Source organism: Kogia breviceps, chromosome 2, assembly GCF_026419965.1.
Source record: "Kogia breviceps isolate mKogBre1 chromosome 2, mKogBre1 haplotype 1, whole genome shotgun sequence".
Lineage (NCBI taxonomy): Eukaryota > Metazoa > Chordata > Mammalia > Artiodactyla > Physeteridae > Kogia > Kogia breviceps.
The window spans coordinates 968,786-995,007 of NC_081311.1; the positions used below are offsets into that span (position 1 = coordinate 968,786).

Genomic DNA, 26,222 nt, shown 5'->3' on the forward strand with positions numbered 1-26,222 from the left:
CCCCATCCCCTGGAGGAATGGGGTTGCGCTGGGCGGGCGGAGGGTGACAGAAAGCCAGTCGTGTGCCCTGCACACTTGCCGCCTTCCACCCTGCTGTCCTCCACCGGCCAGCCTGCTCCACAGCAGAGGTGAGGACAGCTGGCCAGGGGGTGGGGGGCGGGCGGCCAGCCCCACGGGGAGCAGGCTCGTGTGACCGGGTGGGCGAGCGGTTGCTGGGTGCCCGCAGGGACCTGTGGGGCTGGAGGGCCATGGGGGGCGAGGCGAGGGCTCCCCACGGGGCTCACCCCGGTCCCCTGGAAGGCTAAGGGGTCAGAGCCCTCCCCACAGGGACACGAGGGAGGCCCGGCCGGCTCTGATCTCGGAGCAGACGAGCTCCCGTAGGGAGACCTGTGGGCAGGCCCGTGGGAAGCTGGGACCCAGAGTCAGGAGGGCCCCGGATGGCTCCCTCGGCTCCGCTGAGAGCCCGGCCTCCCCGCCCTTCCCCTCCTGAGCACACCGGCCCCTCCTGCCTGGGACGTGCTTGTGGGGTCCCTCTGTTGAGAGGACCCCTCCCCAGCCCCTTCCAGAATGGCAGGGGCCTTCCTGCTCCACTGAGCTTCCCCCCCGCCACCAAGGTGCCCACTCCCCCGGAGGCCCACTCCCTTCCTGCAGCCACTGTGCCCGGCCTCTGGGGGGCGGGGGGAAGGAGCTGAGGGCCGGACATCACCGTGGCATCCCAGATATCACCAGGGGCCAGCCGTCAACCCAGGTCTGGGGGGCCAGCTCTTGGTGAGGGTCCTACCTCCTGGGTCCCGAGAGGAATGACGGTCACGCAGGGGGGTGTGGTGAGATGCAATGAAGTCAAACTGGCAAGAAAACATGATCAATGTGCTGCTTAAAGAAACAGTCACAGACTGAAGGGAAAAAAGGCTGCCTTCCCTTTCAATCAGAACTGCTGTCTGTCCCGGGGGACGGCGCACCCCAGCTGGCAGGGGCGTATAAAGCCCCGGGACTCGGCTCCCCTTTAGCCCCTCCGGCCTGGCCGCCCTCCTGAAGGCTCCAGTGTGGGCAGCCGCATCCCGGGTGCCCTGGGTGTCTGAGCAGTGGGCGGCTGGAGGGGAGCCTTGGGGCCATGGCCGGGAGAGGCCCCCAGCCCAGGGCAGGACCAGGCGGCATCAGGCCATCAGGAGGAGGGTGGCCAAGGGACCGGGGAGCCCGCAGGCCTGAGGGTCACGTCGGGGCCGGGCCCAGCTGGACCACAGAGGGCGCTGGCCTGGGACGGCCCAGGGACGACCCCAGGGCAAGGGACTGCCTGTGTCTCCTGTAGAGGCGGGCCCCTGTCTGCCTGTGGAGCTCCGAAGCCCCACGTGCCGCTGGCCATCCTCGCACTTGACCTTGGGGCTGGTCCTGCTGTGCTGGCCTGCAGGGAGGGGCTGGGAGAGCCGGGCTGGTAGTCAGGAGTGAACGTGCCCAGGCCAGGCTGCCATCTCGGGGGACCGGGGTCCCGATCACGCGGAGACATGGGTTTCTCCACGGAGCAGTGCCTGGCTTACAGAGAACGCCCCGTCTCTCTCTGTGTGGTCGGCACTTCCTCCCCAAGTCCAGGCCTCATCCCAGGGCAGCCGCGTCTCCCTCAAGGTGGGCATGGCAGCTCCTGGCCCCCAAGGGAGCCGTCTAGGACCAAGGCCGCAGAACGGGGCTTGAGGTGGGGAACAGCTCTGGACAACCGCGGGCGCAGAGGGTCTGCACGGCCCCTCTGGCCTGCACACGGAGGCCAGGCTGCCCTGCCCCAAGGCGGGGCCTTGGCGCTGCTGGACCCTCAGGGCAGGGGCAGGAAGGGGGCTCCCTGGGTAGGGGAGGGCAGGCGAAGGATAGCACCCCCTCTCTGCCCTCCTGGACTCATGCAAGGTTGCCCCTCCCTCCCCTGGGGGTGGGGATGTCTCAGGGTGGGAGGGCCTGGACCAGAACAGCTCCTCCTAGGGGGTTTATTCTGGTAAGATTTTGAGAAAAGGGCCCTGATGCTCCAGATGCTTGAAAACCACCGTCTTTCTGCTACCCGCACCCAGGAGTCGGGCCAAGAACTCCAGGCCCCACGGGGAGGGGAGTCCTGCCCCTCTTCCATCCTGGAGAGGACCCCCGGCCTGGCCAGGAGCAGGTCCTGCTGGGTGCGGGGACACCACCTGTTCTAGTAAAGCCAGGAACGGGCAGAGGCACCACCGTCCCCTCTGGGATGTCCCTCGGCTCTGAAGGAGCCGACCAGGAAACCAGGGGGTGGAGGTTTCACAGGGAGGAGCGAGAGCAAAGCTCTCCCCCTCCTGAGCCGTCGTCCTGCCTGGGAAAGTCGTTCCAGCTAGAAAGCCCTGAGGGGCGCCGGACGAGCAGCGGTAGCCAGAACGACGGCCCGGCCCACGGGCAAGGAGGACCACAAGCGACCCGTCCTCAGAGCCGCCACTGTCCGCGTGATAAGCGCTTCCCAGGGGTCCACCCGCACCGCGGATGCGCCCGAGCCAGGGTGACTTCCTCGCAGACCTCTTTGTTCTCTTACATTTAAACCAAGAGCAGAACTCATTTTCTTTATCTTTCTTTTTGCTTTTTGGTCTTCAGAGTGACAGAAAGGGGTACGGAACGCACTCTTACAAAGAACAGGCGAGGTTTTTATCCTTTTCACGTTGAAGTCTGACTGCAGAGTGGCAGCCCCGTCACCCCCGCACGGGACAGGGGGACAGGGCGGCCCTGGGGCTGGTGCGGGGAGCCCAGCGAGACCCACGCTCTGGACGGACACGGAGCAGGATGGGGATGGGGAGGCGGCCGGTTGTCAAGAGCACAGAGACCCCGTGCGCCCGGGGCTGGGTTGTCCCGAAGCCAGCAGGGAGGTGACGCGGCCCTGCTCCCCTGGGCGCCCTGACCCCGGAGGCCACCCTTGCTGCTGGGCTCTGGCTCTTCACAAACCAGAAAAGCTAAAGTCTGCGTCGGGGGAATAAATACACTTGGCCAAGAGGAGTCGCAGTGCTGCGGGGGTCTGTCCTCGTGGCCAGACGCACCTGCTGCCCCCGGAGGCCTTGAACCAGGCCGACCCCGCGGGCCGGGTCTCTGTGCGCAGCCGGCCAGAAGGCTTGCAGGGTCCTGGGACGGAGCGGGGGTGCGGAGGACACCCCTGAAGTCAGGAGCTGCAGGGGAAGAGCCATGCCCTCATTGTCTGTGACCTGGGAGAAAGCAGAAAGGGACACAGGTTACCTCAGGGTCCAGTGCCGGGGGGCAGGCCTCTCGGAGTCCAAGCACCAGGCCAGGGCACCACCCCCCCAGCTCTTCTGAGCCTCTCCCTCAGGCTCTGTGGTCCCTCCGCTTCACCCAGCCCTCACCATCTCGGAGTGCCGCCTCCTTTGGTGCCCCTGCCCCTCTCCTGGGGCAGGTGTCCGACCCCTGCACCGCCCTGTGCCCACCCTACCTACCAGGGGCCCTGAACTGCCCGGGGAAGGTGCAGGATCCTCAGTGGCCCAGGGACCCAGGCCACAGGCTTGTCCTGTAGCCCCGCAGCCTTGGGCCAGGCACACAGGGGCTGAGGCAGACCAGCCGTTCTGGGTCCTGCTGGCCGTGAGCGACTCGGGGTTTGGCGAGGCCGATGGCTGTGCACATGCCCCAGGCTCAAGGCTCAGAAGGCCCCAGTGTGAGGAGTGATTGACACCCCTGGAGCCCCGCCCCCAGCCGGGAGCCCCGCCCTTCCACCAGATGCACCCTCCTGGCTTAAAGAGACCCCTTTGGGGTCAGGGGTGGGAGGGGGTGGGGCAGAGGGCAGACCCTGGACAAGAAAATCCTCTCCCAGGTTGGTGGGGAGCCCAGGCTTCAGCCCTGCTTCCTCACGTGTCCCCACCTCCCATCTGACCACCAGGTGGCCGTCCTCGAGCAGGGACAGCAGACGTCTCAGCCCAGCTTCTCAGGGCCAACCCCTACCTAAAGAAAGCAGTGGGCTCTCAGGGAGGGGAGACCCCCCAAGTCCCACAAACCCGGGGGAAAGTTCCCCACCCTGCGGCTCTACCGGTCACAGGAGGCTCTGGGAAGGAGGGAGCCTGGAAGGAGGGGGAGGGGGAGGCCAGGAGCCTAGAGTCCAGTGAGGGCAGGCGGAGCGCACAGGGGCTGCCGGCCACAAAGTCGGCTGCTCCCCGTCCAGGAGGGGAGGTGTACCCGCACCGGCGACAGCGCTCCTACACAGGAGCAAGGGAGACGTGCCAGCCGGAGCCTGGCCCAGCCCCGCGAGCGGGCGTCCGCGTTTGCGGCCTTGGAAGCCGTGAGCTGCTGTGACAAGACCCCGAATGCCCTGAGACTGCCACGCCAGCCACGTGGAGGGCCCGGGCGCGCGTGCGTGCGTGTGTGCGTGTGCGCGTGCACGAGGGGAGGTGCCGGCCACCCCGGCCGAGGCCTCGGGCAGGTGAGGAGTCCCGCGGACACTCCAGCGCGGCCGACGCCACCGGCCGGGAGCGCGTACAATCATGAGAAATAACCAAGCAGAGCTGTCTGAAGTCACTGTGTTTTGGGGACATAAAGTTTGATCATAAACTGAAATAAATACCCTACATGTCTGAAGGCACCGAGAGGTTTCAATTTCTCTCAGAGACCTGGGAACCAATAACTGATTATATATAAATGACCCCAAATGAGGCAAATTCGACTCTGCAGAGAACAGATCTGAAGAAAAACAAAATATATTCATAATTATCTACATGGATAAGCTACACTTTTTTTTTTAGATTTCTTTTTTGATGTCGACCATTTTTAAAGTCTTTATTGAATTTGTTACAACAGTGCTTCTTTTTTTTTATGTTTTTTTTTTTTCTGGCCACGTGGCACGTGGGATCTTAGCTCCCTGACCACGGATCGACCTGCGTTGGAAGGCGAAGTCTTAACCACTGGACCACCAGGGAAGCCCCTAAGCTGCAATTTTTAATATCAACACTGAATCTTGATTTAGCCAGAAATCATGTTTGTGTGGCAGGAAAAGGGGGTGTTATCAGGTTGCAAAATCTTCCTTTTCCACAGGAAAAAAAAAAGTCCATAAAGGCTTCAGCTGAGAAATCATGAAAGAAGAAACAGCAAGTGTAGGAATGTGCAGAGAAATCCTTTCATTACACGTTTCATGTTACTAGTGGGCTTTCAAACCATGAGAGTATGTAACATTGCTACAAATAAAAATTCAATGGAGGGCTTCCCTGGTGGCGCAGTGGTGGAGAGTCCGCCTGCCGATGCAGGGGACACGGTCTGGGAAGATCCCACGTGCCGCGGAGCGGCTGGGCCCGTGAGCCGTGGCCGCTGCGCCTGCGCGTCTGGAGCCTGTGCTCCGCAACGGGAGAGGCCACAACGGTGAGGGGCCCGCGTACCGCAAAAAAAAATAAAAATAAATTCAGTGGAAAGATATGTTCAGGAACATCTTACTATAATGTGAAATAGGAACCGAAGCCTTTTTCCACTTATTTTTAAAATATAGAATCCAGGAGATGCATCTGCACACAGAAATGCAAACGCCTTCCCCCAGCCCCGAGGCTGCCTGTGGGCCCCGAGCCCTGCGTCGGCGGAGGGGCTGGCGAAGCCTCAGCGCAGGGGTCCTCTCCTGTCACCATCGCTGCCCAGGTCGGAAAGCAGTGACCCCGCGGCCTAGCGGCCTGGCCGGCAGGTGGGGAAGGGGAGCCGCCGTCCTGCTCCTTATCCAAAGTGCCCAGGATTCCAATGACCAGGAAAGAAACACCAGCGGTGACCACAGCAAACTGGACCGCACGCTCGCCCCAGCCGCAGCCGCTTGTCGGGCTCCAGCCTGTCATCCCCCTCCCCCAGGGCTCCAAGGAAAGCTCCCGGCCAGGAGCCCGACCTGGGGTGTGCAGGAGCGACCCCTCTCTGGCCATCCCCCCCGCCCCGTGCTTCCCCATCGCCTCAGGGCTCGGTCACGGCCCCCAGGCTGGTCCAAAGAAGCAGCTCAGCATCGGATGGAGAGGGCTGGGGGCTCCAGAGCCATCCCCAGAGGGACGCAGGGCACGTGGCCCAGGCACGACCCTGAGCAAACACGGGAAAGACCTCTAAGTCCTGAGGGTAGCGCTAAGGCCCCGCTAAGGAGACTCGTCCACCCAGGGCGGCGGGCTCCCGGTCTCGGGGCACCCCTGAGGGCAGGAGCCTCTGGGCATGACGTCCACTAAGCCACACCCGGACCCGGGGCCCAGAGCCCTAAGCCAGGGCCCAGAACCCTCCCCGACCTGGGGCCTAGAACCCTCCCTAACCCAGGACCAGATCCCGGACCCGGGGCCCAGTACCCACAGCCGGGTCTGTCTTGCCCATCGGTGCCTGAGACAGGCTGCCCCCTCCGGGAGCGCCCTGGGCTGGGCAGACGGTCGGCTCCAGGAAAGGCTCTGCAGTGTCTGCCAGCAGCAGGTTTCCGGGGACACTGCCCTTGGCAAAGAAAAAGACGGAAACCATAAAACACAGTCCTGGACCTTGCTCTCGAATTCCCAACCGCCTCCTGCCCAAACTGTCTGAGCCGCCAAATACCCTCTCCAAATGCCAGTCCTGGGGACGGGCCCTCCCTGACGCTGGTGGTCTCCTCTCTGCAGGTGCCCCAGGACAGGGCGGACACCAGGCAGCGTCCTCACTGCCTGGTGGTGGCTGCCGGGGCCCTCCCACCGCCCGAGTCCCCAGCGACCAGAGGCCCCAGGAGAGGCGAGGAGGGGCGCTGGGGGGCACGGAGAGGATGTGGACGCGGGACAGCAGCGATGACCAAAGCCCTGGTGGTCAGGCAGGAGAAACCCCGATGCAGAGGCCCCAGGGGCATGGGTCTTGCCTCAGCGTCCGTCCCACCTCCCTGCCTGGGGCAGCCAGCAGGTGGCTTTCGGAAGCCCTCAGGCCGGCCCGGGCCTCTGTGAGGACAGCAGGGGTTCTCATAACGCTGGGGACAAACCGGACTTCCCCTGTACTTTCTTCTTGACCGATCAGCCAGGGAAATGCCCCCGAGACTAAGGCAGGCCCTCTGCCTGGGACACACCGGCCCCTCTTTAATAGTGGGACGTTCCCTCTGGGCGGGGCGGTCCCTGTCCCTTCACCGCGACAGCCTGAGCTGTCCCCCACCCCACTTAGAAACTACGGGAAGGGCACAAGATCACGGCGAGAGGCTGCTGGCAGAGAGCAGCTCATTTCTCCTCCCACGAGGAAGACACCCACTGGCTAGGAACCAACGCCAGTGCCCAGCAAGGCTTCCTCACCCGTCTCCCCCCAGTTCCTCCCTCCCCAAGAATCGCCCCAGGGCCGCTCAGCGCAGTCCTGGCCCGGAGGCCCCTGCCGCCCTCACATCCCTGCAGGTGGCACTCCCTCTAGCCTGGGTCCTGGAAGGGCCCCCCCGACGCCCCAGCGTCCCCCGCCTCCCGTGGCCAGCACCCCAGGGATCAGGTCTGCCCCACCCCTGACCGCAAGGGGCAGGCCATGCGGTCCCACAGCTGCCCGGGGGCCCAGGCGTCTGAGGGAGGAGCCACGATGCCGGAGGCCCCTCGAACTGGGAGGCGAACGCCACCTGCACCGAACGTGGCTCCCCCCGGCGGCCGCCACCGCTTCCTGCCTGCCGGGAGCAGGTTAACCGGGAAGCTTCCAGGCACCAGGGCACCCAGCGGGAGGGCGCCTCCGGCACGGGGCCACGCCGATGCACCTCGCGAGCGACACCTGAGCTGGGTCTCCCCACGAGGGTGCCGTGGGGCAGAGGCCACACCGCCCTGGGCTCCCAGCAGCACATCCCAACCTGGGGTCTCCAGCCTGGAAAGCGGCCCCCAGCCCATTCCCCACACAGGGCGGCCAGACACCCCAGGCTCAGCTCCCTCACGGGGCTAAGCTGCCTGCAGACCGGGCGCCTGTTGAGAAGATGGGGGGATGGGGGGGCCTCCCCTCCCTCCACGACAGGGCCTGGGCTGCGGGATGATGACCAGGCCGGCTGAGCTCGGCACGAGACCAGAACGGACAAGGCCTGTTCCCCAAACCACAGCCTTCCGAAACGCGGTGACATCAGCGTCTCACGAGCAAAGAAACAAAGCAGCCATCGTTGGAAGTGAGAACCACGGAGCCTCACGAAGAGGGCAGCAAAGGAAGGCGGCTGTGGCCTGGCATCGCCGAGGCCCCCTGGGAAGGCGGCCCACGGCAGCCCTGCGGGCACACGACCTTCCACAGGCCACGCACACTGGGCCATCCAGCGTGGCTCAGGAAAAGCTGCTCCCTCAACCCAGCGGAGACCAGCAAGGCGCTGGCCATGGCCCCCGAGCACCCCCTCCCCAGTCACCTGCTTGGTCCCGCGGTCCCTTCAGCCACACCCGGACTGCACCAGGTCTGGTGAGACCCTGGCCCAGACACCGGGGCGGGGGGGGGACAGTTCCCAGGAACGCCAGCTCCTCCGGGATGGAGCGCTGGAAAGCTGCTGTTGACGTCATTTCCCCAGGATGCGAAGAGGGTTGACACGCAGCCCACCTCCTGGTCCACGTCCAGAGGCCCAGGGGGCCCCTTCTTCCAGATCTGCCGTGTGGACCGGGTGTGGACACCTCCAGCTCAGGGTTCTTAACCCAGAGACAGGATAGGGCAGATGCCAACCCGCCTGGAGCCAGACCAGCCTCCCAGGCCCCTTCCTCCAGAGCTGGGGGGCAGCTCCCCTCGCCCGAGGTGCTGAGGGCGTGGGGGGGGGGCACGCGCCAGGCATCCGGCTCTGCCTCTCCAGGGCCAGGGGCTGCCGGATGCACAGGGGAGAGAGCCTGGCCTGGGAGCAAACCCCGGCTGTGCCTCCCTGGGGACCGGTCTCCCCACCTGTGGGACAGGGTGCCACGGGCCCCCTCCTGGCGATGCAGCCCAGTGTGCAGAGTGCCATGAACCCGGCACAGGGCGGGGCGGGAGAGGGCCGCGCCCAGGCCCCCATCAGGCTGGGCCCCCGTGTGCATTACCGTGTGCCAGGCAGTGCGTGGGTCTGGGTGTGCAGGAACTTACTTCCTTGAAGGGGAGATCCCAAACAGAACAGCAAAGAACGAAGGGGTGGGTTGTGAAGGAGCCGTGACAAACCAAGAGGCTGGGATGGAGAATCCCAAGCTCGGGGGCTTCCTCGGGGTCACGGCCGTACACGGGGTGCTCAGGAGAGAGTCCATGAGGAGGCGGCCGCTGGGCACGGAGTGGGTGGGCACGGCAGCTCTGCCGCACGGAGCCGAGAGCTGGGGAGGGGCGCCCTGAGCGTCTGATTCTGTTGCAAACACAAGGACAGGCGAACACAACAGAAAGGAGGCCTGCAGGAGGGGCCAGGACGATGCTCAGGCTGACTTGGGACCCCCTGGAACTGTGCACGGAATCAAAATGTAACGGAATCTCTACAGATGGAACGAAAAAGGGAACTCGGCGACCCTAACGGTGCCTGAGGTCATGACAACCACGGAGGCGGCGCCGTCTTGATAACTCTGAAACAGGGATTTGACGTGTCCCGCGAAGGGCCAGAGCCCAGGGACAACAGGTCTGCAAGCAAAGCTTGGTGCAGGCCCACGGGCAAGCTGGTGGCATCGCTGTCTGAAACGATTACATACGTGATGTAGTCTACATATATTAAATATTCGACAGATATTAACTTTTGCACGTAAAATTATTGTGTTCATATCGCTAAGAACCAAGATCTTCAGTATAAGGGGAGAGAGGTGCAAATATGAAAGTTGAAGAAGTAAAAAATCTGAATTAGAAAAATCAGTGTGAAGTCATGATTTCTTTTCTCCTGAAAGAAATTCCAAGGTCTGTTAACTGCAAAGCCTAAGAGACCACCTGGAAACAAGCGCGACCCCAGCAGCCAGCACCCCTCACACCCAGGCAGGAGGGCGGCTGGACACCAGTCCCCTTGAGAGGACCCGGGACTCCTCGGGAAACGGCTGACCCTGGGTCTGGGCCAGAAATGCCCACGGTGACCCAGAATCCCAAGTCCTGGCAGAAAGCGAGGCAGCTGCCAGAGACACTGTGGTCGCCAGGTGGACGCACGAGCCGATGAGCCCAGGGCCAACAACGGAACGATCTGGGCGTCAAAGGGGACATTCGCCTGGACTGAGAGGGGTCCACCATGCTTATGACAGACACGCTGGTCACTCCGGAAGGTGCTTGTCCGTCCGTTCTGTAAGACCTCATCTAAAGGTGACCCAAGTGTCACTGCAGGATGGCTAAGGAGCTGATCAGGTCACCAGGACAGAAGGGCCTCCCGGCGGGCAGCTGAGGGACCACCGTCCCGTGGAGGGGCCGCACCCCAATCCCGCGGCGCGGGGGTGCAGAGCTCGGGCCCCTCCCCGTGTGCCCTGGGGCCTCCGACCTTGGGGTAGGTGCTCCGTCCAGAGGGGAAGAAGCAGGACAGGAACAGGGGCGAGTACTTGGAGCTGGCGGTGGGGACCCCTGGCAAAAGAGGGGTTAAGGCATCTCACCAGTGGGAGGGGCGGCACCGGGCCTGGACGGCCCAGCCCAGGGGGCCCGCAGCCCCTCCCCCAGGCTGGGAGAAGTCGCCGCCCCCACTAGGGACCCCAGCAGAGCAACTGCACACGCCGGGCCTATGTCCCGGCGCACCCACCTGGCGAGGCCGTGGGGAGGGGGCGGGCCTGAGCCCCTGCAGCAGCCTCGGAATTACAGGCCTTAGTTTCCTCTGGAACAAAATAATTACAACCCTCACAGAGGACCTGAGCTCCCTGAAAGCAATGCGGAAGTCAGCTGGGAAGCAGGAGTACATCTTTATTTAGCATTGGAAGGGAGAAAAGCCCGTTTGGGGCATTCGCCTCGAGGATACGGTTCTAGAAGAGGCACAGGAGGGAAGCGGCCCCTGGAGACAGGATCTGGGAGCCGAGTCAGCACTCCCGGGCGGCAGGGTCCGGACTGGCTTCCCGCGGATGTCTATTTCCCGGGAGAGTCACCTTGTGAATCCGAAAGCGGCCCTGGTGCCGCCGCCGGCCCGTGCGCACGGCCTCCCCGCACGCGCTGTGCACGGACCCACACGGGCCTGCTGAGTGGGCGGAGGACGCAGCGGGCGAGTGGGGCCCCGACCCTGGAACCCGGGACGTCACCTTCCGTGGGACAGGTGCGGCCAGTGTGATGCAATCAGGGCTTTGAGATGAGCAGGTCAGGCTGGACTAAGCAGGTGGCCCATAAACGCCTCACAGGGTTCTCACGGAGGAAGGCGGGGGCATGCGCCGCAGCAGAGAGGCCCCCGTCACCACGCAGGCAGAGTGGGATGCGGCCCCAGGCCCGGGAGCGCCCGAGCCCCCAGGAGCTGGAAGAGACAGGAAGGACCCTCCCCTGGAGCCTCGGAGGGAGCACAGCCCTGCCGGCACCTTGACTTCGGGCTGCTGGCCTCCAGAACCCTAGGAAGAGATTTCTGTTGTTTCCAACTGCCCAGCGTGAGGTGGTCTGTACCAGCGCCACAGGAAGTTCACAGGGGACAAGTCTCACCCCAAGGGTGAGCCTCCACTCAGGGAACCAAACAACCCAGCGCTCGGAGCTGCCCGCGGAGTGAGCCCCGGAAGTTCCCTGCTGGCCAGCAGCCCGGCCACTCGGGCAGAAGGGAAGGGGCCGGGGCCCCTGCGGTTCCACGGGAGGTTGGGCCCCAGCCCTGGGCCCTCCCAGCTCACACGGGGCCTGTGAATTTCCCACTGGGCTGAGAGGCTGGGACACTGGGTGGCGTTCTGAGCTGTCACGGCTCCCAGGACAGCGGGGCACCCGTCCCCGCACCTCCCAGGCCCTCGGGGTGCGCTCCCAGTGACCGTGCACCCGTAACGGACGGCTCCATCACCGCCGGCCCTCACCTGGGTGGTGCCCGTGGGCTGGGCGAGGCCCCAGCCCATCCGTGCTCACCCACGGCCTCGTCCTCACCCACGTCATCCCACGAATCCATCACTTGGCCCCAAGGCTCCTCTGAGGCTGGACCCCGAGACGCCTCCCAGCCGAGACCCAGGCATTCACATGCCGGCGACCGGAGTACCCCCTCCCCGGCCGGGGAGGGGCATATGGCGGTCCCTGAGTTCTGGGAGAGCCCAGCAGCCCAGCCCGTCCCCTGGACCTCCGCCCCCTGCTCCCCGTGGGCCTCTGATGCCCCATCCTGCTTTGAGCCTCCGTCCTCTGGCACGACCTTCCAGCCTCCGAGCCCCCATCACACTGCTGTCCCAGAGCACAGGACCATCCACCCTCTGCTTGAAATTCTCCCATGGCACTCCTGCTCTGAGGATAAGGCCACAGCTGGGGCCTCAGGCCACCAGGCCCACTTTGGGCCTCTCCCCACCCCTAGGGACATGCCCAGCTTCCTTCTGCCACGGGCCCCAGCACAAACACATGCTGCTCCTTTTGCATCCTCAGATGCTCATCCCCCGCTATTAGCTCATGATTAGCTCACTGTTCTAATCTCAGATATATGTCACCTCCTCCAGGAAGCCCTCCCAGATCCCCAGTCCAAATCAGCTTCCTCACCAGACACTCTGCTGGGAGGCCCTTGTCCCCTCTCAGCACGTTCCTGTATGTGATTATGCACGAATCTGGGGACCGTGAGTAACAGCCCCCCAGACAAGGGCCTCGGTGACTGTGCACACTTCTGTCCCCCATCCAGCAGAGCATTCAGTTCTCGGTAGGCTGACCTCTTGGTGGGTTGGTGGGTTGGTGGGTGGGGAGAGAACAGGTACGTAACCGGGTCTGAGAGGAAGAGGCCTGGGGTCACACCACCCCCGGGGAGGAGTCGCTGTCACCTGTCAGGTTGGGGGGCCAGCCCTGCACTCAGGGCATCTCTGTCCCACCTGCAGGACCCTCGCCCCCCTGACCAGTGGGCAGCAGGAGTTGCCCAGCCCATCCAGTCAGGAGCACGACCCCGGCCCCACCCCGGGGGGGACATGGGAGGACCCCCGGGAAAGCAGAGCCAGAAAGCGGGTTGCAGACAAGTCCCCTCACTCACCCCCTACCCGGGAGACAGATGGGGAAACTGAGGCTCAGAGTCGCCAGCCTGCTGGGGCCAGGGCAGGGCCCGGAGCCCTCGGGAGATGTGCCCTGCTGGGGCACACGAGCACCCTGAGGGCAGTGCCTGCTCAGAGCCCCTGTGCCCAGCCAGGCCCCGCTGGCCTCTCCCCAGCGCTCTGGCCACCAGGCCCCAGGCCGGCTCCGCGACTCTCACAACGTCCGCATGGGCACCCACCCCTCAGCCGAGCCTCCAGCAGCCCTGCAAAGGGGGCAGGGTCTCTCGGGGAAGAGGTGCTGGGCACACGCCCCTGGAAGGGGCCCAGCCCCAAATCTGCTGAGACTCTCCTGACACACCTGCGGGCAGCACGGGCACCCCAAGTCCCAAGGAGCTCCTGGCACCGCCTCAGCCATCCTCGGGTGGCTGCAGGGTCAGCTGGCCAGGCCAGGCTAGGGTGGCTGGTGGGTGGGGCCTGGAGGACCACCTTCCCCAGCAGGCCTCCCGGCCGAGCTCCAGGCCCCTGTGCCAGCCTCCCAGCCCTCCCGTGGGGGGCCCGGGGGGCCCATGCCCGCCGGGAGGTCCCTCCTCCTCCCAGGACGCGCCCGGGTGCTGGTGACCCTGGCCCCTACCTCAGCACCACCACGGGGCACTGTCACCCAGCAAGCATCTCACACAAGCTCTGCCGGGACCCTCCTCCTGCACCAGCCCCGCAGCCCTCAGCTTGCCTGGGGAAGCCCACCGTCCTCGGTGAGGGCAGTTCCCTGCTTCCCCTTCAAGGAGCAGCCTGGACGGCTGCTCCCCAGACACTTGACACCTGAAAGCAAACTTGTCCACCAGGAGACCGCAGACCCCACCTGAGCGTGAGACCCCGGCTTGCCGACGCCAGCAGAGCAGCCACCTGGCTGGCACAAACCTCAGCTCAGTCTTTAAGCCTCAAAAAACAAAACCCAAAAGCCCATCAGCCAAAACCACTTGGTGCTTTGGCGCCGAGAGGATCCAGGCCGCCCGCCCCGCCACGCTCCCAGAGCTCCACACCCCGCGGGGGCGGGGGGCACAGGCCCCCCGCAGCAGGCAAACCCGTCCGGCGAGATTCCTCCTCTGCTTCCTGATACACAGAGCCCTGAACCCACAGGGCTGTCTCTGCCCACAGCAGGGGCACGTGGGCAAGCTGCCCGACACCAGGCCAAACACCGGCCGGGCCCAGTGAGCAGAGGGGAGGGGCCAGGAGCGGAAGGGCACAGAGAGAGGCAGGGCCCCCCCGGTGGTCCCCAGGCCAGCGGGACGCGGCTGCAGCCAGGGGTGCCCCTAAGCCTGGCCACAGCAGGGAGATGCCCCAGGAAGCCCGATGCCAGCGCATCTGGACTTTCTCTGGACCGCTGCCCCTCGGGTGAGCTGGTCGCCCTCACCTGAGACCCTAGTTGCCTGGATGCCACCAGGCCGGTGCCACGCCCACGCCCCAACACGAAGGCCAGAACTGATGGGGGATGTGCCTGGCTCCCAACGGGAGAAGCTCGTGCCCGGAATCCGGGGAGCCGTGCATGAGGTGACCTGGGAAGCAGGTGGGGGAGGGCTGGGGACAAGGCCTCAGGAGCCCCGGCAGGGACCCCGGCCCAGACGTGCCCCTCCCGCGTCCCTGCTTCTTCAGTCCCAGGACCCCGTTGCACCCGGCGCAGCAGGGAGCGGGCACCAGCTCTCCACAAAGCCCTTCCCCAGCCACATGAGCTGGCCCCGCCCAGCCCTGAAAACTCGCGTCACCCGGGAAACTGGCACAGACAGGTGGGTGAGCAGGAGAGCCGGGCCAGCAAGGTCACCTGAGGGTCCGGAGACGAAGGCAGAGGCCCAGCTCGTCCTCCGGGCTGGCCCCCGTTCCATGCCCTCTGCTTCTGGGGGTGTGGGCACGAGGCCACGGGGCCAGGACGAGCACTGACCCCACGGGCTGCCCCTCACAGGGGACCCTGTCATGTCCCCTCTGGTCCACCCAGGCGGCCTGGAGCCTCGGGGGACCATGGCCTGCCCGGGACCAACCAAGGGAGGACAGAGAGGGCAGTCAGAAGTGGGAAGAGTGGCCACCAGCGCCAGTGACCTGCTGGACACACCCCACTGCCCAGGGACCAGAGCTGGCGGCAGCCATGAGATGAGATCATGCCCACACCTCCCTGCATCTCGGGGCCCGGGGGAAGCTCACGGCACACGCCTTCAGCCCCTCGGCCGTTTCCGGACACCCCACCAGACATGCCACACGGTGATGCCCCACCCCACCTGGTGACACGGCAACCACACAAGGTGGTGCTTCTAACCCCAGCTGGTGACACCCCCAACCCCACAGAGGCTCCATAAGGCCTGTGGCTGGAGATCCCACAAAGGTCTCCTGAGGGCAGAGACGGAGGGCAAGGCACTGTCCCAGGGACAGATCCCAGAGTACCGGCCCCGCCACCAGGAGCCTGGAGCCCCCCGCACCGATGTCCAGGACCCACGTGCCGGCTGACGGAGGGGAGCCCCCACTGGCAGCAGCAGAGCAGCGCTGGGCCGTAGGCACTACCTCTGAGGGCAGGCAGACTCAGTGACCTGCCTCCTTCCGGCAAAGTGAGACCCCTGGACGCACCGGCGAGCAGGAGGTGGGGGAGGGGAGGGAGGGAGGCCCCGGCTGTGGCCTGGGAAGAGTGAGTAACAGAGGAAGCCCCTGCCTGGCTCACCACCGCCCCATCGGTCAAAGCCGCCATCTTTAAAACCCTCTCCTTTCTCCAAAGGGAAATGAAAGAGCAAGGAGACCTTTTACGGTCCTTTGCAAAATGGCCGCAAAACACAAACTAGCTCTGTTCTCTGCACAGGTGGCTGACGACTCGCCTGCTTTTAAACACCTCTTCAGTGAATCGAAAAGCTGGACAATGTTGCCAGCAAGCGGGGAGATTGTCCAGACGGCCCCCTTCGGAGCAGCGAGCCAGACAGCCAGGGGCGTTCGCGTGCCCCTAGCTCAGCGAGGCCCCGGGCGGAGGGACAGCCCACATGCAGACACGGGCTCGGGCCGGCCGGCCGGAGAGAGGCCGCCCTCCACGCACACACTCACCTGGTCGGAACCCGAGTTACGTTTCAAACTGGGTTAAGAGCTCCCTTATTTCCGGGGCCACGTGTTGGGCGGCATTGGCAGCCTCTGTTATAGCTTTCCGATACATCCCCTTCTTCTTACGGTTAAATCTCAGTTTGAAAAATTCAGAGAAAGGGGAGAGTTTTGAAATAGACAAGAACGATGTAGTTGGAGAACCAAACCATGAGACTTTCGCTTCTTGCCAGGAGGGCTCCCCGTCCTCCTTCTGGCTAAGACTGATGTCCAGGACACGTGCTGGCCACCAAGGAAAACCATGAACCTTACCCCACACGATGTCCCCTACGGCCACGGTCCTTCCGTCCTCGGTAACGCACTTGGAGACGCTCTGCGTGTGCAGCCTGACCGTCAGGGGTGGGACCGTCGGCTGCGCGTCCTTGGACGAGGCCGGCACAGACGCACCGTCGCCAGACGAGAGGTCACACAGGTCTGGCGATGTCACTTCCGAGCTGGACGATTTGGACTCGTCCAGGCTGTCGCTACTCCACACGGACACGCCGGCACAGCCAGTTCCCCGGGGGCAGGCGGCGAGGAAAGCCAGGCCGTCACGCCCGTCTTCACCTCGGGGACACCCCTTGAAGTCGTCGTCCTCGCCGGAGCTTCCAGAAGACGAGTCCGCCAGCCCAGAGCGGGCAGAGCCGTCCGCCAGGGGCGTGGGTGACCCGGCCCGGGGGCCGCGACCACAGCCCTTGAGCTCCTCCACCAGCTCGGCCCTGTAGACGGGCTCCTGCTCGCCAGCCCCTGGGCGGTGGGGCTTCAGGCGGATCTTGGGGGGCAGGGGCCGCGTCAGCTTCAGCTTGGGGATGGAGGCGGGCGCCTCGGGGTCCGGGCCTCCGGGCGGGGCCTGCGGGGGGCAGAAGGGCTCCAGTGAGCCGTGCTCGCGGGAGGGGATCTCCACCACCTCGCCGGTGCCCTGGGGCGTGCTGTAGGAGATCTTGATGACCGGGCTCCGGGGGACCCGGGCCCGCGCCTCCTGCCGCCTCTCCCTCTTGCTCCTCTTGGCGGTGGTGTCACCCCCGCCGTCGGGGTCCTCAGGCTTCCGGGGCTCCCTGCGTGGCCGGGGGATGGCCGGGGGGCCGGGGCTGGCCTCCGGGGGGCTCACGGTGCTCTTGCACTTCTCACAGAGCACCTGGCGGGGCCGCAGGCGGATGGGACTCAGGGCCAGGTGGCCAGGGTCGCGGTTGCGGGACAGGCGCCTCCGTGTCCTCTTGACGCCCCGGGGGGGCGGCTGCGGCACCCACTGCCCGTACGTGTTCCTCAGCCAGAGTGGAGGAGGGAAGGGGGCGCCTTCAAAATAGGGCGGGAACGGGGGCAGGCTTCCGGCGGGCAGCAGGGGTGGCTCGGGGCTGGCGGCCTCAGGGGCCTGGTCCCCACTGGGAGGTGGCGGGGGGCCTGTCCCCAGCTGCATCGCCTCTGTGGCCCCCTCCGTGGTGGCCGGCCCGTGGCAGCCGTTGACAGGTGGGTCCTGGGCCTGGGGCGGCGGAGCCGACGGGGGCAGGCCGAAGAGGCCGGACCTGGCGGTGGGGAGACAGAAAGGGACAGTCAGGACAGGGAGGGAGGACCCCGCCGCAAGCAGACCCCACCCCCGGAGGGCCCAGCGGGATCTCCCGGCTTTAACGGAGGCCAGCACGCCCAGCACGTGCCCCGGGGGCATCCCAGCTGCAGGCTGCGCTCTGAAGTCACGCGACCAGACCAGCATGGAGACCGACGGCCCCAGGGGCACTGGGCACCCACGCCTCACTTCGTGGCAACAAGGGGGACGCGGGCTCGAAGCTGGAGGCCTCCCAGGACCCGGTGCAGGCCTGGGGCCCAGGAAGCCTGGGGATGGGGTCTGGTTCCTGGGACGGGGCTGACCTGGCCTGCGGGGGGCCGGCTGCTGTGTGGCCAGAGGCCCTTACTCACAGGCCTCACCCACTCAGGCCCCTCCTCCCCGAGGGAAGACCCCACGTGTGTCCCTGGGAGGACCCCCCCCCCCCGTCCCGGGACAGCCCACAGGACGGGTGGCCCAGGTGCCGGGCGTGTGTCTGGGGGTGGGGGCCGCGCGCGGGCGGGCCCAGCAAGGACAGGGGTCGCAGCCGCCAAACCCGAGCCCCGGGCCCGGGAGTGAGCCCGCTCCCTCCTGAGTGCCGAGTTGGGCCCACCTGCTTCCACGGCTCTCAGGTGAGAGCCCACCACGACCCGGAAGGCCCACCCCTCCTGCCGGCACTCCCGGCCCCTTCCCTCAGGACCTCCAGCTCTAGGACAGAGTGGGCCGGGAGGCACCGATAAGGCCACGTGACCCATGGGAAGGGGCCAGAGAAAGCAGGAGGCCCCCCTCCCGCGAAGACCCACAGCTGAGCCTGAGCGTGTGGCCGGCACCTCCGGGGCCCCCCGGCTGGGACTCTCTCCCCGGGAAGCTCGGTGGGGCCAGCAGCGCCCCCTCAGGCGGCCCGGCATCAAATGGTTTGGGAGCAGCGCCCTTCTAGAGCCCTTGAGCGTCACCCCCAGGCCCTGTGCTGGCGATGTCGGGAAGTCACCTCTGATCAGCAAGCTGCTCTTGGGGCCACAGAAGACACGCCGCTCCAAGTAAGGAAATCCAAAGCCCAAACAGGTTACACCTTTCTTTGGCGGTGACACACATAACTTTAAACACGTGTGATTTGATTTGTAAGAACTGCTGTAGCTAAAAGCTGTTAGTTTTCACTTTTAAGCACAGAACAGACTTTTAACCAAGTTAAGAGAAACGAGGATTAGAATGTTGTACCTCAGTGTCTCCCTCCCTTTTGTAATTCAATCGGAGTAGAAAAGATAAGTGAGCTTTGCTGTTTCTCAAAGAAGTCATTTCTCAAAAATGACTTCTGCATCTACCGGGTCCAGCGAACCAGGGCCACGGCCACCTGCCCTCTGCTTGGCCATGGAGGATGCAGCTCGTTCAGATGGCTGACACGTGACCTGTGACCATGACTGAGGGAGAAGAGGGGAGGGGGAGGGGTACAGAAAGAGAGAGAGAAAGAGAGACGGCAGTAGGGCCAGCCTGGGGGGGAGTGTCCAGCCACAGGCCAGCAGTAGGGGACTTGGCCCCCTGTGAGGTGGGATTCTGCACTGGGTGGGGGGCAGCCCTTGTGATCCCTCCCCTCCCCCTTCCCCTCCCGCTTCCCCTCCCCCATCCCCATCACCTGTGGGCATGTGGCTCTTCAAGGGCCCCTCTCCCTGGAAGGACCAAGCCGTTCCCACCGGACTGACACCACCGCAGCCCCCGCAGCCACAGGCCCCCACGTCCCAGCCGAGCAATGGCAACAAGAACCACAGACCACGTCAGTCAGCGGTGGCCGCACGCGGGGTGGGGGGGGCGCGTCTCACGGCTCCTGCAGCCACCACGGGAAGCAGGAATGTATGATTTCCACACCAGGATGGGCGGAGACCTTCAGGGGAACAGGGGTGGGAAAGGGGGTCCCAGGATCATGCCCTGACTGTCAGCCGCCCTCTCACCAGCCCCGGGTCGGGCACTGGGCACGGAGGCTCCACACCCCACGGCCCCCAGGCCAAGTCAGCCACCAGGTTTTGTAAGTCAGGTGTGACTGGCACACAGCCAGGCCCGCTGCCCGCGCAGGGCCCCTGCGGCACTGCTGAGCACGGTGACAGACACCGCGTGGCCACCAGCCCTTCACGGAAGAAGTCCGCCTGTGTCCAGGTGTGGGCGACAAGCCCCCACCCCGGGGCGTGACAATCTGGTGTGTCACCCAACCTCACCCGAGTCCCAGGCATCAGAGCGGGTACTGGACCCCGCACCTGGCTCAATCCCTTCAACAAGCCCCTCGTGGGCTTTCAGAACAGGCTGAGAATTTGGCAGACTAAACCCAGGCACGTGCATGCAAGTGTGCATCCACACGGGTGTGCACACACATGCCCGGGGGGGCCCACACACCAGGCTGGGTCCACACATCTGGGGCTGGAGGGTTGCTCCCAAGGCCTCCCCCAAACCCACTTCCTGCCCACCATGCACAGGCACCCGGGCCGTGAACTGGGGGCTCACTCTGACAGCCCCCTCTCATCTGCACCCCGGCCCACCTTCCCAGGTCCCTGGGCTTTCACCCTGCTAGGACCCAGCCCGCACCCCCTCCTCAGGCCCTGCTCCTCACCCCCACCCCACCCCGTAGCCCAGCCTGTGCCCCCAGCCAGCCTGCCTGTGCCGGTGCAGAGCCCCTCCTGCCAGCTGGGGCCCAGGGACCCCAGGAGCAGGACCCCTGGGCAACCCCTTTCCCGTCATCCCCCACCCCCCACCCTCCAACCCAGCTGCCCTCCAGGACCCTCCTAGGCTTGTACTGTGCCCTTGGCCAGCCGGCCCAGGGGGCTCTGCAGTCTCCCTGGCCACCTCTCTGCACACACAGGCTGGGGACAGGTGGCCCTGAAGACTGCAGCTGTGGCCCATTCAGGGAGCTTTTTGCCCCACTGATGACACACAACCCTCAGGGGGTCTCTGCATGTTCAGGACGGCCAGAGACCCAGGCCCTGACCTGAGCCACAGCACTAAGCTGTGGGCCCCTGGGTGGGCCGGGTTTGCACCCACCAGACACAGACAGGGTCTGGCAGTCGACGCCGCCCTGCCCAGGCAGATCAAACTGGGAGGCAGCCTCGGCTGTGAGCAGCGTCCTGGTATGCATGCCCCCTCTGCCCACAGGGCTGTGGGCTGCAGCCTAGAGGGGGAGGTTCCTTGCAGACGGCCCGGCGGAATGGCACCGCGGCTGCCACGGCAGGCCCCGTGACTCGGACACTTCCTTCCCAGAGCCGCTGCTCTGCCCAGGCCACACCCACGCCTGCCGGTGGGTAAACAGGGCCAGAGCGACCCTGGCTGCCGGGCTGCAGACCACGAGCAGGTTCTCTGTCTACAGCCCCATGAGGCGCCGTTATCACCATTCCCATTTCTCGGATGGGACAGTGAAGTTGAGGGAGACCAGGGAGACCGGCGGGTCGGGGGACAGGTGGGGTCTGTGCTCGTGCCCCAGCTCTGCTGCCTCTGAGCGCGGGGATGGCACCAGCCGAGGCCACTCTCTCTGGGAAGGACCTCAGCAACCTGTCTGCCGAGGGGTGCCTGCTGGACCCCCAGGCACAAGGTGTGGCCCGGCCGCGGCCTGCGGGTTGACCACGGGGCCGGGCCCCTCAGAGAAGCCGGGCTGTGCCCACGTGGGCCTACACCCAGGGACAGAGGCCCTGGCCGGCCTGGCAGGGCCCCACGTATGATACTGCAGGGCCCTGGCAGGCAGAGGGCTGGGGTGGCCCTGGAGCCAGAGAGATGGCCTGCCAGGCCCAGGGCGAGGGACCCAGGCACCCGCACTGTCCTGCCCTCTGCGGTGCGGAACGTCTGGACTCACGGGGCCCCGCAGGGGTGACTCACGGGCAGAGCCAGGGCTTGGCCCAGCCTCGACCGGGAGCGCAAGGCCAGCCAATGTGCCCATGCAGAAACCCGAGGGGCCCTGAGCAAACCTCGGCGCCGTGTCCTTGAGGAGCTAGGGGAGGGGCAGGCGGCCTGCGCTTTGAGGAGGGGCTGCGGAGACGGAGCCCGGGCGAGAAGTTCACACCGGGAGCTTCGGCCAGAAGGCTTACAGGGATCAGACCCCAAAGCAGAGCAGTCCTGCCCCCAAGGGAACAGGAGACAGAGTCCCCAGGGCCACCCGTTGCTCTGCCCAGGTGAGGGCACGGCCACCGGCCTGGACACAGGGACCCAGAGAGAAGCAGCCTGGCCTTCAGTCCTCCGTGGGACACCAGTGGCCAAGCCTCAGCGCCCACACGTCCCTGGGGCTCGTTTGTGCCTCCAGCCTAGCACCCCTCCGAGAGCAGCAGGCCTGGGCGGGCCCATGGCTGAGAGGGGCCCTGCCTCCTGCCAGAGCTCGTGGCCTCCTCACCCCCGCCCTCCCAGCTCGGCAGGCCTGCGGCCCAGGCGTCTCTGGTGCCCACTGGCAGCCTCTGGCCCCGGCCAGGTTCCCATCTGCCCTGGACCTTCCTTCCGCGTCCTCCCACGGGGAGAGGCCACCCCGGTGTCCTGTAAAGAGGTGAGGAGACGTGGCTCCGGAACAGAAACATCCCGGGGGCCAAAGCCCAGGGCCAGGCGCCGAGGGCAGCCTCGCGCGGCAGGTACATTGCGGGCAGAGCCTGCAGTCAGTCCCGAGACAGGCCCGGGTCCCGAGGCGAGGCCCACCCTGCGGCTGGCCAGGCTGTACGCCCCAGCGTAGCTTTAGAAAATACACGGCGGCCGTTTCTCTCTCCCAAACCCTGCCGACAGACAGCCGCAGGGCTGGAGCCCCGAGGGAGGGGAGGGGCAGGTGGGTGCCAGGCTGCTGTGCCCGGAGGTCCACCTCTGCTCAGGGAGCTGGGGAAAGCAGGGTGACACGGGGAGTTGCAGCCTGGACGCCAGAGTGGCCCCTCATGCAGGGCCTCACGTGGGACCCTGCCTCTCCCCCGTGGATATCAACCCAGGGACTTCGTCACAGCTGGCCCCCCGAGTCCTGGACCAAAGGCTGAAGAGCCATCAGCATCATTCCAATAAGACTCAGATGACGGCGTGTCCCTCTTCCCAGGAGCACAAGGCCAGGCCCCCAGCCCACGCCCCCCACCGCCTCCTTGGAGCAGCTCCAGCGACCAGCCATGCTGGCCAGGTCCCTTGGGAGGCATCTGCCCACTGGCCGCAGGTCATGCCACCCTGTGATGCACTGCGCACGCTCAGTCCCTCCAGCTCCCCAAGGGCAGGGAGGACGAGCCCAATGGGGCCTGGACAGGGGGGGTGTCCGGGATGGAGCAGGGGCGCTCTCCTGCCCAGGGACGGGCCGTGGCTGGGATCCTTGGCCAGCTGAGTCTCCAGACGCCTGGGTCCCAAGCCCCCCGGGCGGGTGCGGGTCCCAAAGGCCCGTACCCAACTTTTGCAGGAGAGGGGCCCCGGAGTCTTGTGTGATAACGGCACCCTGGGTGACTCACGCTGGGGAAGTTTACTAAACGTGCACTTAGAGGTCGAGGCCGGAGGCTTCGGATTGTCCAGGCCGGACAGGCAGCTGGCCCTCATGCCCACCGACCGGGAGACCATCCCTTCAGCACTCGGAGACTTTGCTGTCTTCGGGCCACCCCACCTGAGGTCCTCAACCAGAGGTCCACCCCCAAATCACCCACAAGAGGCCTCCCCCGCACCCCAGCCTGGAGAGTGGAGCTGTGGGGTCCGGGCAGGCCAGGGCCATCTGCATCGTTATGTGTCAGAGCGAACACCGCCTGCCGGAGATACTGGAGGACCGTGCACCACAGCAGTTATGCCGGGGACTTAAGGCCGCTTCCCAGCACACAGTAGGTGCTCAATGAATGAATGTGGATGCAGGAGCCACAGGCACTCAGAGCAGCCAAGGATCTTGCTTCAGATCACACAGCAGCCTGTCAGCAGGTTCAAGGCTCGGCACCGGCCTGGCGGCTCCGAGCGCCTGCTGGGACCTCGGCCTGGCCTCCGTGGACAGACAGACGTTCAGCCCAGAGCTCCCAGAGCACCAAGGGAGGGGTGCTGCCGCCCCAGTGCCCCCAAATTGACACTGGTTGTTGGGCCCCGCTGCAGGAGAGGACCCAGGGACCCCTCTGTTCTCCTAGGCCCCCGGGGTCTGTCCACGAGCTCGAGACGTGCTGACACGTGGCAGTGGCTGGTCTGCGCCCGGCTGGGGCACCACGGGAGCACCGGCCTGCTGCCCTGGGACCCACAGGCCCCAGGAGGTGGGCAGGTGCCTGCAATCTGAGCCCCCAGTTGCTCTGCCCGCCTGTCAGTGCCCACACCCGGGATGGGGCCTCACCGACCGGCCCTGCCACCTGACGTATGGGGTAGGGGGAGCGGGCCCTGAGGAGAAACCGGCCCCCGGGGAAGCGGGTCGGTGCCGCGGACCCCCGAGGCCGGGTCCCTCTGCCAGAAACACCCAGGCCAGGTGGTGAGCTGCCTCTGGACCCTGTCCGACAAGCCGGCTGTAAACATGAGCGTTGCAAGTCACAGTATCACGGGAGAAAACTAGATCGGGACGAAACTGGAGGTGCCCCGCAGAGGGGAAGTGGGGTGGGCAGGGACAGGGGCAGCTTCAGGGCCGAGCCTCAGACACCGGAGGGGTTGCGAGAGGCCAGGTCTCTCCTCAGCTTCTCTTCAGGGACCGGGGGCGGGCGGGGGGAGCCCACTCAAGTCAGAAAGAGGAGCTGCTGAGCAGAGCTGTGCCCACCAAGGCCCAGCTCCTGATTCTGTGGGCGGCTCCGGTTACAGCCTTATGTGGCCATGGCGGGGTTGCCGCCCACACGCCCTACAGCTGCCAGTTCCCATGCTGGGATCCCAGCAGAGCCTGCTTCCTTCCACGAGGGGGTGGGGAAGCGGGTGGGGGGGGTGCAGATCTCCACATCAGGTTAGCCACGGGGCCCTGCCTGGAGGCAGAGACCAAGGGCTGGGGGCCGGCAGCCTCTGCCGACACCCCCCAGCCTCCCTTGCCCTGAGTCAGGGAGCCCAGAAAACGAGAGTGGGGGGACCTCTCCTGCCAGGGCCCCTCTCAGGGAGGAAAGGCCAGGCAGGGCTGTGCGGGCAGCGCGGGGTGCAGCCCTGCACCGACCCCGGAGCGGGACTAGGCCGGCAGAGGAAGTGGTGGCCGCTGGTGGCAGAGGACCCTCAGCCGCCCCAGGGGACAGGCGAGGCGGCTTCCAAGCGGCTATGCTGCAGCCCCGGAGGGTCACTAGGTCCCACCAAAGCGCTCTCTGCAGTAGCCAGCGCAGCGCAGGGCGACAAGCACCTGGGAGGCCATATGTTAAACCACATGACTTGCACATAAATGGCTCTGGCACAGCTAATGAGGAGATAATGCCAGCAGAGTGGCCGTTGAAAGGTGATGGTCCTCCTGCCACACACCCCCCGCCGGCACAAAATCTGGGCTCCACGGAGGGAAAAAGTTGGGCCTTTGCAAAGGGGAGCCGTTTACTGCTCCCGGTTCAAAATAAGGCCCAGCCTGAGCCTCAAGACATTAGTGTCTGATTAATGCCTAATCATTTATCTGCGCGACAGCTCACTACCATGTGACACTGTATCCAGGAGACTCTTTCCCGCTGCAGGGATCCCTGCAGCCGGCACACAGGTGCCTCTCAGGATGGATCAGCCGCCAGGCCTGCCCAGGGACCCCTGCAGCAGAGAAGCCCGGCTCCCCAAGGGAGCTCAGCACAGCTCTGAAACTTGTGTCTTTTCATTCCTGTTCTGCCCAGGGCTCCTCAACCCGAAACAGTGTTTTTAAATCCCGCCGCTGGACACAACTGCTCGCTAGCAATCCTAACCACCTCAGCCCCGACTGCTCCGGGGGGGGGGGAGCATTACATTACACACCGCCCCCCCTTGTGAGTAACTGACAGGGCAAAGCGCGGCAGCGCATCGGAACCCACTGCCCCCACCCCGGCGGATGACAATTCTGAAGACAGCCGAATTCAACAGTGAGTCTGAACAAAGAAAAGTGCGTTAATTATGGCAGACGTGCGGAGTTCGGAGCCGGGCGGCGCGGCGGTGGGCGCGGGGTCTCGGGCTCCACGCGCCGCGCCCAGGCTCCGGCTCGGCGCCACCGCCGTTCCCGCCCGGCTGCGCGGTCCCCTGCCCGAAAAGTCGCGACGACTTTGAGAACCACTTTTCCCCCCCGATCGGCGGCCGCGCTCGCGCACCCCGAACCCGCGGCTGGAGAAACCGAAAGCGGGCGCCGGCGCCACGCTGCCCCGCCCCGGAGCAGTCCCGGCCCTGGGCCAGCGCGCGCGCCGGGTGGGGGTTGTCCCGAGGGGATTCCGGGGGCGTCCCGGGGCCCGCGCCCCCGCCCCCGCTCACTTTTTCGTGCAGTCCAGCAGGATCCCGGCGAAGCTGCGCTCGCCGCAGCTCACGGTGACCAGCAGCGCGCCGTTGACGACCTGCTCCACCCGCACGGGCAGCCGGCAGCCGGCCCGCGGCTCCATGCTCCGCGTCCCGGCCCGGCCCCCGCCCCGCGCCGGGTCAGCCCCGCGCGTGACGCCGCCCGCCGGCCGCCTGACGTCACAAAGCTCCGCTCGGGGCGGCCTCCGCGAGCGGGCCGGGGGCGCCGGGAGGGGCGCGCGGGGCACCCGCGCCCACAGACGCGCGCCGGGCCGTGCGGCCTCCACACTCGGCGTGGAGACGCACTGCGGAGCCCCACCGAACGGGCAGGATGGGGCAGGATGGGGCAGGGCCGCGCTCCACCCCCG

General features: G+C 65.8%; 1 protein-coding gene across 4 annotated transcripts; it reads right to left on the minus strand.

The window, feature by feature from the left end:
* Nucleotides 1-603: 603 nt before the first annotated feature.
* On the minus strand, nt 604-25,975 carry PWWP2B (PWWP domain containing 2B). Of its 4 annotated transcripts, XM_067023844.1 has the most exons (4): nt 19,169-19,258; nt 18,757-18,956; nt 15,978-17,527; nt 604-3,182 (listed from the first exon to the last, which is right to left on the minus strand). In XM_067023844.1, the coding sequence occupies exon 3, from the start codon at nt 17,419-17,421 to the stop codon at nt 15,994-15,996; it is 1,428 nt and encodes a 475-aa protein (XP_066879945.1). In that variant the 5' UTR covers nt 17,422-17,527; nt 18,757-18,956; nt 19,169-19,258; the 3' UTR covers nt 604-3,182; nt 15,978-15,993. The 4 variants fall into 4 exon arrangements, with proteins under 4 accessions (XP_066879945.1, XP_058910957.1, XP_058910955.1 ...); XM_059054974.2 differs by lacking the exons at nt 18,757-18,956; nt 19,169-19,258 and adding an exon at nt 25,834-25,975 and having other exon boundaries at nt 16,281-17,527; XM_059054972.2 differs by lacking the exons at nt 18,757-18,956; nt 19,169-19,258 and adding an exon at nt 25,834-25,975.
* Nucleotides 25,976-26,222: the final 247 nt, after the last annotated feature.

Excerpts from the sequence above, each read along its gene's own strand:
- PWWP2B (XM_059054972.2), bottom strand. The coding sequence starts at position 25,958 with ATGGAGCCGCGGGCCGGCTGCCGGCTGCCCGTGCGGGTGGAGCAGGTC. Across the intron at positions 17,528-25,833 it reads CTGCTGGACTGCACGAAAAA|GTCCGGCCTCTTCGGCCTGC; the intron begins GTGAGCGGGGGC and ends CCCCACCGCCAG.